The 10,954-nt window shown below is 38.6% G+C and overlaps 1 protein-coding gene across 1 annotated transcript; it reads left to right on the top strand.

The window, feature by feature from the left end:
- The first annotated feature begins 1,460 nt into the window (after positions 1 to 1,460).
- Positions 1,461 to 6,106, top strand: LOC122056571 (E3 ubiquitin protein ligase RIE1-like). The gene is made up of 5 exons (XM_042618581.1): positions 1,461 to 1,978; positions 3,311 to 3,430; positions 3,900 to 4,032; positions 4,125 to 4,283; positions 5,706 to 6,106. The coding sequence occupies exons 1-5, from the start codon at positions 1,506 to 1,508 to the stop codon at positions 5,865 to 5,867; spliced, it is 1,047 nt and encodes a 348-aa protein (XP_042474515.1). The 5' UTR covers positions 1,461 to 1,505; the 3' UTR covers positions 5,868 to 6,106.
- The last annotated feature ends 4,848 nt before the right edge of the window (positions 6,107 to 10,954 follow it).

The raw sequence follows: 10,954 nt of genomic DNA, 5'->3' as shown, positions 1-10,954 counted from the left end.
GGCCCAGCCTAACGAGAAGCAACCGAACGGGGGAATATGTTTTTGCCAATCAGAAATCGGGGAGCATATGTAGGGTCCGATCGGTCATGTAAGACACCGAAGACGTTACTTGTCCAGTCAGTCGGACTTGCAATCTCCTTCGACTAGACTTGAAGGGGAGACTTGTGATGCGGCGATATAAGGAAGCCCACCTACCACGGGGTCAATTGCCAAGGTGGAGGTCAAAGTCAAGGTGGTCAACACCAAGGTGTCAAGGGTCGAACGGAGGACGATTGCAATGGCTAGTCGGGACGCGCCCAAGCCCGACCGACGGGAGACATGTCTGAGCGGAGTGAGATCTACATCCGATCAGTGAAACCGTCGCATCCTTAGCTTTTCATCTTCTCACTTTTTGACAAGATCAATATTAATTTTGATTTGAAATAATTAAAAATTCTTTAGATGCATTCCAAAACTGAATTAGTGAATTCTTAATACTTTCGCACCAAAACTAATATATTCTTATAAGTTTTTTTTTATTGTATCTATGTCATTAGTCGATAGGGCAAATTAAGAATAATGAATTTTTGACCAAGTTGATGAAAATTTGGATGTGCAAAATGAAGAGAAGGGTATAATGGAAAATATGTGTTTTTAAAATTATAAAAAGTTGAGTACGTGGAATAGATAACACTGAAACTTTCTCATTCCGTAAAATGCCATTAATTTTATGAAGTTTTTATTATCTGTCGATCTAGTTCATCTCTAAGCAGTCGATAAATTTATAAGGATGATTTCAAAGGAATATTCCAGGAACAATTAATATTCTATTTGTGCTTTAATCTATATCTTCTTCCAATAGTTAAAACTATTTTCACACAATTAATGTTTAACATGAGCATTAAATACCAAATTATCCTCTATAAAGATGGCACCAATTAATTTTAAAAATACATAATTCAACCCATGGCATCCATCCACCATTCAAACCTATCATTCAACTCAACAAATCTCTCCCACTAAAAACAAACATCATTCATTAAACAGGAAAAGAATTAGTATTATTCCATGACCAACAACAAAATCACCCCCTATCTGTCATTCAACTCCACGAATCACTTCTATAAAAAATTAAAAAACACATAATAAAGTATTTTCTTAAAAAAAACTAGCATTACGAGTTTTCAACACAACAAACATCTCTTAACTATCAAAGTAGTTAGTTTTATCATTCACTAACTTCTTTCCTATAAATATCCAATCGGTTTTCATCAAAACATTTTTAAAATTATTATAAACCATGGAAATTTTTCAAGCCTAAAATTTCATTTAAAATTAAAAAATAAAATTTCGAGTAGTTTGTGATTTTTAAATTATTTTTAGAAATTTTTTATAAAAAAAAATTAAATGTTTATATTTGCTGTTTCTATTTTTTTACTAGCTTAGGTACGACTTCCAACTTTATTATAAGGACTAAAGTGTAAAAGAGACCACAGCGACTCGAGAGAGCTGACGAGGAAGAGAGAATGGAGAGAGAAGAGGATTCGACCGCCTCGGCCCTCCTTGGGCCGGTGACGCCGCCACCGCCTCAGGGCTCAGCCTCCCGGACGAGCCGGGTGGTCTCCATCCTTGGCCGCGCCGCCGGCCACCGAAGGCCCTCGATGCTCGTCCGCGAGACGGCGGCGCTCCAGCTGGAGGAACGCCGCGCCAACTGGGCCTACTCCCGCCCGGTTGTGGCGCTTGACATCGCCTGGAACCTGGTCTTCTCCGCCGTCGCCGTCGCGGTGCTCGGCGCCACTGCGTGCGAACGTCCTAGTGTCCCGCTCCGCCTCTGGATCGCGGGCTACGCGGTGCAGTGCGTGTTCCATGTGTTTCTGGTATGGTCGGAGTACCGGCTTAGGATGCGTGTTCCTATGGACGGCCAGGCGGCGCCAAACTCGGGCGACGAGGACAGCGAGGTGGTTGCCGACGAGGATGGTGTTGGAAGCAGGCAGAGGAGGTATGGTATTAAGACATTACTGGTGAAATTTTGGTACATTTCAGGAAAATTTAGTAGCTTTTCGACCGATCCATAGCTTTGTGTCTAGGGCTTCTTGATTTAATCACTCCGGGGAATTTAGCTAAACTTCTTGATTTTGATTCTATCTCGATATAGAATAACAAAGTTGATGATTGGGATCTTTGTGACAAAGGAGAACACGAACAGATTGGCAATTCAACAATACTGCAAAATTTTCATTGTTCGTTAATCCAAAGAACTTTTGTAGTTAAACTAACCAATGACAGCGAGTATATCCTAGTAGATAACTCGCCATCATACACAAGAGAGGTTTAGTTAATTCATTAAATTCATGATCATAATTGTAGGGATATCATTGTGTGTGACAAAATAGAAATAAGTAAAGAGTATAAAAACATTTAAGTCTTATGAAGTCTTCTGATCATTTAGTCTTATATGCAATTATGTCTACTTGGAACTTGGAAAGCATGAAGAAGCAGGAACAAACAGAAAAAGGAAGTAGCTTAAATGAATAGAAAAAGAAGAAGGAAAAAGAGAACTGTTTATCTTATTTCCATTCATCTTGTTTACTTGGCAATTGAAAGGAATGAAGTACATTTGTGTTTGTTAGAGACTGATACTTCCTTTCTCTTCATTTCCATCTGATTTGGTCAGAAATGAAGTGAAAAAAAATTGATTGAAATAAAATCCTTCCTCTTCTCTACCTTCCAAGTAGACAACATAAATTTGACAAATATACCATAAGTGATATTCTAGCTCTCTTTCATAACTTATGATTACAGACATATTTATATCTTTACTAAACAAGCATATTATATTTCATTTATAGCTTGGGGTGGAAGGCACTAAATACAATCTCATGCCTTGTCCATATAGCATGATTTAATGTCCTCGATTTATCACATGTTAAAAATGAAGTTGACACATGCTAGAAAGAGTGCAGTCTTTATGCAATGCTACTATAAGGTGCAAAATTAAGTTCTTACTTGCCTATACTAACTTTGCTTATTTCATATGGTTCTGGACTAGTTGTTGCCAAGTAGATAACACAACCGGTATATGCTACAGTTGTGTCTTCTTGATTAGTTTGATTGTTTTCACAAAACTTATAGCTTGTTGTTTGATTTGAATGGCTAGTCAACTTCAAATCTTGTCCGATTTACAAATTTATGTGATATTCCTATTCTGCCTGTCTTCTTGAACTAAATGCAGTAATATTCTTGGCGATATGCTGATATTTTAACATCTGGTTGTTAACTCGAAAGTATGCTTTTATTATTTACTCTAATCATCATGGTGATTGGATGCCAGCTTTGCTAAACGATGTGAAACACTTAATACCATTCTATCATTTCTGTGGTGGATTTTGGGCTTTTTCTGGATCATCTCTGGTGGCAATGATCTCATACAAAATGCTCCTAGACTCTACTGGTATGCTCCTTGATTCATAAGCATTAGCAGTTCCGCATGCACTAGTTTTGTACTGAGTATGTGATCTAAACAGGCAGACAATCATAAAAAACTTCGAGCCTATGAATGGCAACTTTTCGTTCTTGGGATAATAACATTTGGTAATTCCCTACTGATGAGATATGCCAAAAAAAAGAAGAAGCTAACAACCATTATTAAAGACTTTTACCAGCCAAGAAGTATTTTACTAATAAGACATAAACTGTCAATTGATGACTGATTTAAATTGAAATTCTTAAACTCTTCAGCAGGAGAAAGTATTTCATACATGTATTTTATGATTTTTATCTTCTTTCTTTTCTTAACATAGATGATCTCTTTATTTTGTTGTTCAAAATACTACAATCCTATTACTCGAAACTGTGGCATGTGTTGTTCTGAATGATTGTCTATTTATGTGCACGAAATATTTGTCCTTGTTGATGGACAGGTTGACTGTGGTTTTCCTTGCATTTGATGTATTCTTCACGATCTTTTGTGTTACTTTGGCCTGTGTTATCGGGATTGCACTGTGCTGCTGCTTGCCTTGTATCATTGCGATTCTATATTCCATGGCCGGCCAGGTAAGCATGTCATTCATGTCAAGAATAAGAATTTCCTTTTTACGTAACTCAAGTATAAAATAGTTACCTTGTTGATATCTTGATGTATACAGGAAGGTGCATCAGATGCGGATATTAGCATTCTTCCAAAATACCAGTATCATGTTTCTTGTGAAGATCCAGAAAAGACAGCTGAGGAAGGAGTTATGATCCCCTTGAATCCTGGCCGTGGAAATTTATCAAGTGAACGCATTCTTCTGCATGAAGATGCGGTATTAACACTTATCTTTGGTTGCTAAATATTAGTATTAGTTATATATATATACCCTTGAATTTAGTAATTCTATTGATGCAACACCAAGAACCAACAGTCTTATTCAGAGAATACACTTACAAAGACAATACGTTATTAAATCAAAGTTTTTTTAAATTGGAAGAATATGCAGCAAGAGGGGGTTGGGGTTCCTTTAAAGGCCCAACTATGACTCACTCTCTGAAACTTAATCTTACAAACTTGGTAACGAAATAACCAATTCCCAAAATAAGTTATTCTACTAAAATAAATTTTAAGTTTCTCTACTTGACTTCAAAACGATTTTCTACAAAAACATTCAATCTAAAGCTTTATATTTTATGACTTCCAAATTTTAAAACTTAATTTTAAACTTCATCATAAAGTGTTCGACTGGAAGTAATGCCTTGAAATTCTCTTGCTATGTCTAGAACTTTGTTGTGAGTATACTACTACATCTGGTTTAGCTAATTGCTCTATTTTCTTCTGAGATATCCTTCTTTGATTGGTTTTGCATGAATGTTCTATAAGCTCAAGCAATAAAATAAATGCACCAGTGAACAAGTTAAACAAACTGTTGCTTGATCCTCATCAATAAAACATTTTTTAGGATGCTGCAGCCTAATATGGTTCTCTGTTGATATTTAAATGCTACAAGTTAACCCTCATACTCATGTTGGGCGTTTGTCAATTGATTTAGACTTTGATACTCATGTTGGACGGAACCTCCACTTACATGGAACCTCTGTTGGTTCTACTCACTAGGATGATCTACGCCAAGTAGAAATTTCAGTACAGCTCTAATACTGTGTAGAAGTTGATAGGGAAAATTAATAGGGTTCTACAGTCCCCTCTGGATTGAATTTATCAATATAAAATAACACTTCAACCCGTTTATTATATGGCATTGTAATTCTGTCCTTAACAAAAGAGAACCAAAGAGCAGTAGGATCAAGTGAACCAATTCATGAAAGTGATATTGGGCAGCATCAAATTGTAATTGCAGCCCAAATGTTGTGCACTGGTGATCATTCACATCTTCCATCACTTTTCCACTGCTGTAGGATATGGAAGTTTGTTAGAGACAAAGCATGTTAGAGCTTAAAAGGAAATTGGAAGAGCTGAGCAAAAATTCTATTTGTGAATACTAGAATGAAAAACGGCAGCAATTTACCATGATCAAGTAGTGGATGAAGCCATCATTTCACTATGATTTTCTCTTGTGCCCATATTATCAGTTCGTGTTAGTTGATCCTCAAATTCATGCTATATACTCGAGCATATTGCCTACATTGTTTCACTGCAACATTCAAAGGCTGTTTGCTGTGTGCTCCTGCTTTATCATTTTGTGCTCAATTTTCACTTTGCATTTATATTGAAATCTCGCCCTCCTCTGTTCCAGGAATGTTGCATTTGCCTCACACCCTACGAAGACGGAGTTGAACTGCTTACGATGCCATGCAACCATCACTTCCATTCCTCTTGCATCACGAAATGGCTTCGCATCCATGCCACCTGCCCACTCTGCAAGTACAACATTCTTAAGGGAAATGACATTGTTTGAACAACAGCAGTCATTGTGATCTCTCATTGTACATGTTGAAATGCACAGAGAAGGTTAAGTTGGTGCTCGGCCGGCCATCCCGATAAGTGCTTGGTTTGAAATCTATAGATTTTATACTCTCCAGGTATGCCCTCTTGTTGTGGCTTCCCTGCTTTGCTCTAACACCACACACACAAAATTTATAACCTTTGAATCCTTGTCGGGAAACATTGAACTTATAAAAGCTCATCTTAGCTCTATCTCATGGTTACTAATTACTTTGTTTTCGGGTGGTTTGAATCACATAACTGTCATTTTTTTGTTGCCATGTGAAGAACTTTTACGAATTGAATCAGTTTTGAGCTTTAGTAGATTCAAACTCTGAATGTTTCATGATTCAATTTGACCATCTTTTGGGCTTTTGTATTTTAGAGGCAAAGTAGGATGAGTCATCATTCCCATTGAACTAGTTAGATCAATTAGTGTGTTTCCATTTGAATCAGCCGGTCCAGTGTGACTTTTACAACTACAAGGCTGTTCCTACTAAACCCGAACCCGTATACAATAAATCAGTTTATAATGAGGTATGGGTTAGCGAAGGACTAGAGGAAGATTGTGATTTGTGAGGTTTACAGGGACTGGGGACAAAATGCAATAACAGAGAGGCAGATTGAGGGAGACACTTCTTTAGCACATCTCTTTCCTAGTTGCTGTATGTGTGTCTGCTTCTAAAGGCCTCAGAGGAAGAGGACATGGAGGATGTGTGGCCTGGGCCACTGCCATTGCTGGGGGGTCGAAGAAGATGGTCTCCTTAAGATGACAATGAACAGGGAGAAGAGTGAGTAAGATAGCAACTTTTCGGCATGTGCATAAAGATGTTTATCAAAATAATATATAGATTTCGATTAGTGGTGTTAAAACAGGTCTATCGGACCCAATTGGATCGCGCTAGATTGAGCCTAGCATGGGCAGTCATGGATCGATAAAATATTTAATAAATTTTATGCTACTCTACATCCTTTTATATATAAATTTAATTATACATCATTCCTTTTAAACTTTTTCCCCCACTTTACATCTCTCTTCTTTTATTTGATTTAAGGCATTTTATATAGCATAAATTTATGTAGAACAAAATGTTAGTGAGAGCCCTAGAGCCAATCATGTGATGGTTACTTTTTGGACTCTTTGTATCATATTCTTGTACATATATTTCTGATATATAAATAAAGGCATTGTGATTATTATACTTGTGTGTATTTGTGCTATATAAATAAGTATAATAATGTCCTAGGGTAGTAGGTTCATATCTATATCAATCGATTAGTTGAATCGATAGTGAGATGATATAGAGAACACTACACTTAATTATTCCTAGTCAAGTATTAACATAGAAGGACAATGTTAATGCATTGAGACTAGCATGTAGGTCAACATGATGACTTGATTTCACAAGTCATGGATATGAGATATCAAGTTGACACATGGGTATACATTGGAGAATGTATACTGAATGATCCGCCATGAGAAAGTATCATGGATCGTTATATGAGTGTCATATACTTTCTCAAGTGACTATTAGTATGACTTTAGTCCTTAGACCTGAAGTCACCATGGTTCCCTACATAAGGAGTTATGTACTTTGGTTTCGTCAAACGTCACCCGTAACTGGGTGGACTATAAAGGCGATTACTGGGTATGTAACAAATTATGCGGAGGGATGTGAGTGATGTAGATGAGATCTATCCCTCCTATATTACAGGAGTGATATCATAGTCTTGATAGAGTGAGATCACTAAGTGCATGGCCATGCCCAAATAAGGCAATATGTGATATTGTGCTTATTTGATTATAGTGAGTCTACTTGGAGTTCAAGACACTTAGATTGATTGGAGGATGACACGGTCTATGCCTCATATAAGATCAATCTAGATATCAAGGATAGAAGGACAATGTCACATATTGTGAGAGTCACAATTATTAGTCATATTGGTGATGTTGGATCTCAACATTCTTGTAACTTGGGTAGCAATGATGTGTTGCTAGATACCTCTCATTGCTTATGTCCCTAATTGGATTTAGGGACATTGCCAACGTTGACAAGAACCTATAGGGTCACACACATAGAGCAATAGATGGAGACTAGTTCATATGATGAACCAAGAGGAAAGATGAAGTCAAGTTTGACTTGGCTAAATATGGAAAGTCTATAAAAGGCAAGTTTGACTTGACCTAAATCCACAAGTTTGACATGACTATGAGTTAGACTCAAGTATGATCCAAATGTTGGATAAATCAATTAAGGGAGTTAATTTGGTCATGTTTGACTTTGGCCAAATTAGGAAGGTTGAAAGTCAATATTGACTTGACTTGGATGCCACCACATTTGATGAGGTGGCATGGAAGAACCAATGGGGATGCTACACATCACCATGCCACCTCATGCTTGCCACCTCATGGGAGGTTACCCATGAGTGGCAGAACAAATTACGGGGGAACTTCAGAGCATTACTTGCCAACTTAATGACATTTATGTGGCCGGCCACATGATATGGTGGATTGATTGAATTTTTGAATTAAAATTTTTTTGATTCTTCTTCTTCCTTGGTGCTCTCGGCAACTTCTCCCTCTCTTCCTCCTCTTCTTGGCCGAAAACCACATAGGTGCTAGCACACCTTGTTTCGGTCATCTTCTCCACCTAATTGCTTGTGTGGACACATATAGAGGGGCTCTACTTTGTGCCCTCTAGATCCAACTTCAACCTTAGTCGAGCGGGATAAGCGAAGGGCACGCATCAAAGGTAGTTTTTCTTTAAACTATAGATCTAGGAGTAGATCTAACATATTCGGGTATTAAGCATGATATAAATACGTGGAATTTTTCGAATCGGATTTTTCTTTGCACGAGATCCTTGGCTAGGGTGTTTCGGGGTTTCCGCGACGCGAAAAGCGGTTTTCGTGGCCCGAAAAATTCTAACAGTGGTATCAGAGCCATCGTGCGAAGCACGTATTTATTTTTTTTTTCTGTATTAGATACAAAATTTAGATGCTTTTAAGTTTCTGTGATTTTTCTAAATTTTAGGAATTTTTTGGGTATTTTTCTCGTAGAGGCGAAAGAACGAGTGCGAAGCACTTGTACACTTTTGTCACCGAGAAAAATTTCTCCGAAACGGCAAGTTTCACCCAAATAGATTTTGGGACAGCGGGTAAGGGCGCTGTATAATCGCAAGAGGACACTCGCGAAGGTTATTTCGCGAATAGGGGCGCTGCCCCTAACCCCGCAAGGGGCCTTGTCCCGCGATTACGCCCGAAACCCGCTTAGCGGGACCGCCGTGGAGAAGGGACTCAAAAATTCAGAAAAATCAGTAGAAAAATTTTAAATAAAAAAAAAATACACAATTCTGAATTATGTACAGTATGTGTTGGTCATGGCCCAAGTCCCAGAATTTTTATGAAAAATTATGCGTGTAATTCATAATACGGCCTGCGTGCCGTCATGTGTTGTGTGTGCTGTATTGTGGATGCGACCTGCGTGTTGCCTTTTTCCATTATTTTATTTCTGTAAAAATTAGTTTTAAGACTCGAATGTAACTCGAGTATAAATTTTGTAATGTACAAAATTTGAAGATGACGAAATTCCGGAGAAGACGGACTCGCGGGAGCATGCCGGCAACACATGGGGATCGGAAGGAGGAGCTTGGAGAAGCTGCCACCTAGACCCTAGGATGACCATTGGATCTTCTCTTTGGCTAGAGAGGATCCTAGTAGGGCCATGACCAATCACATAATTTAAATGTATATATTTTATTTTTGCTTATGTGTATGTGATGCATGTTTGTGTAGAATAGAATATGCATGAGTGTATGTGATGCACATGTGATGTGGGAACCACATCTTGATGTGCACAATACACATTTAGGATTTAAATTAGATTTAATTTACGCCTAAATATGATGCACATCGTCGATTAGATTAGATCTAAATCGAAATCAACTCGTAAACGCCTACCGGGCCATGATACCCATCACTACCTCGATCATATGCGATTGTCGTATCTGCCAAAGCAGAGCAACGCATTTAATCTTGGTAGGATGCGGAGGACAACCTTGGTCCCGCCTATCACGCTCGGGTTAGATTGAGCTCAATTAGATTGAGTAGCTAGCAAAGCTCAATTGGATCGAGTGAAGCTATAGGCGTATTCCAATAGTTGGAAAGGTAGGACAAGATCACGTTTATAAATAATCTTGGGCGATTTAGCCAAAGCTAACTCAAGATTATTTGTAAAAGTTAAATCTTGATCCTATAAACAAGAGTTGCATGGAGATGTAATTGGTAATTAGCTACCTACCGATCATACTAGGTCTTGGGCGATTCAGCCAAAGCTGACTCAAGATGTAGTATGATGTGGATCTTGTCCCACAAAATTCAGTGGGAGCATCATTTAATTAAAGGCCTAATTAGATGATAGAATATGATATTGATTCTCTGCATGTTTAATATGTTGTAGATTGCCATGTCACCAAACGCGAACACTCTCTCCCTACGATCTGTCCTTGAGAAGGACAAGCTCACAGGAGCTAACTTCCTGGACTGGTACAGGAACTTGAGGATAGTCCTCATGCAGGAACGTAAGCTGTACGTTCTGGAGCAAGCAGTTCCTGAAGCACCACCAGCCTCTGCCGCTCGTAGCATTAAGGATGCTCATCAGAAGCATCAAGACGATGCGTTAGACGTGTCGTGCCTAATGCTATGCTGCATGTCCTCTGAGCTTCAGAAGCAACACGAGAACATGAATGCCTTTGATATGATTGGCCATCTTAAGCAATTATATCAAGGGCAAGCAAGGCATGAGAGGTTTGAAGTGACTCAGGCCCTCTTTTCATGTAAGATGAAAGAGGGAACCCCTGTAGGAACTCACGTACTCAAGATGATTGGGTACGTCGAGAACCTAGAGAGGTTGGGGTTCCCATTGGGCCAAGAGCTGGCCACTGACTTGATCCTGCAATCGTTGCCGGCAAGTTACCGTCAATTCGTCATGAACTATAACATGAACGAATTAGACAAACCACTGCCCGAGATGCTCAACATGTTGAGAACTGCTGAGCCCAA

This window comes from Zingiber officinale, chromosome 3B, assembly GCF_018446385.1.
Source record: "Zingiber officinale cultivar Zhangliang chromosome 3B, Zo_v1.1, whole genome shotgun sequence".
NCBI classification, from domain to species: Eukaryota; Viridiplantae; Streptophyta; class Magnoliopsida; order Zingiberales; family Zingiberaceae; genus Zingiber; species Zingiber officinale.
Note: the sequence above shows the minus strand (reverse complement) of the source record. Positions and strands in the feature narration are given on the sequence as shown.

What these genes read in the sequence shown, in the direction of transcription:
- LOC122056571 (XM_042618581.1), top strand. Translation starts at nt 1,506, where the DNA reads ATGGAGAGAGAAGAGGATTCGACCGCCTCGGCCCTCCTTGGGCCGGTG. An exon ending in AATGCTCCTAGACTCTACTG is followed by an intron (nt 3,431 to 3,899) that starts GTATGCTCCTTG and finishes GTTGATGGACAG; the next exon opens with GTTGACTGTGGTTTTCCTTG. An exon ending in TTCTTCTGCATGAAGATGCG is followed by an intron (nt 4,284 to 5,705) that starts GTATTAACACTT and finishes CCTCTGTTCCAG; the next exon opens with GAATGTTGCATTTGCCTCAC.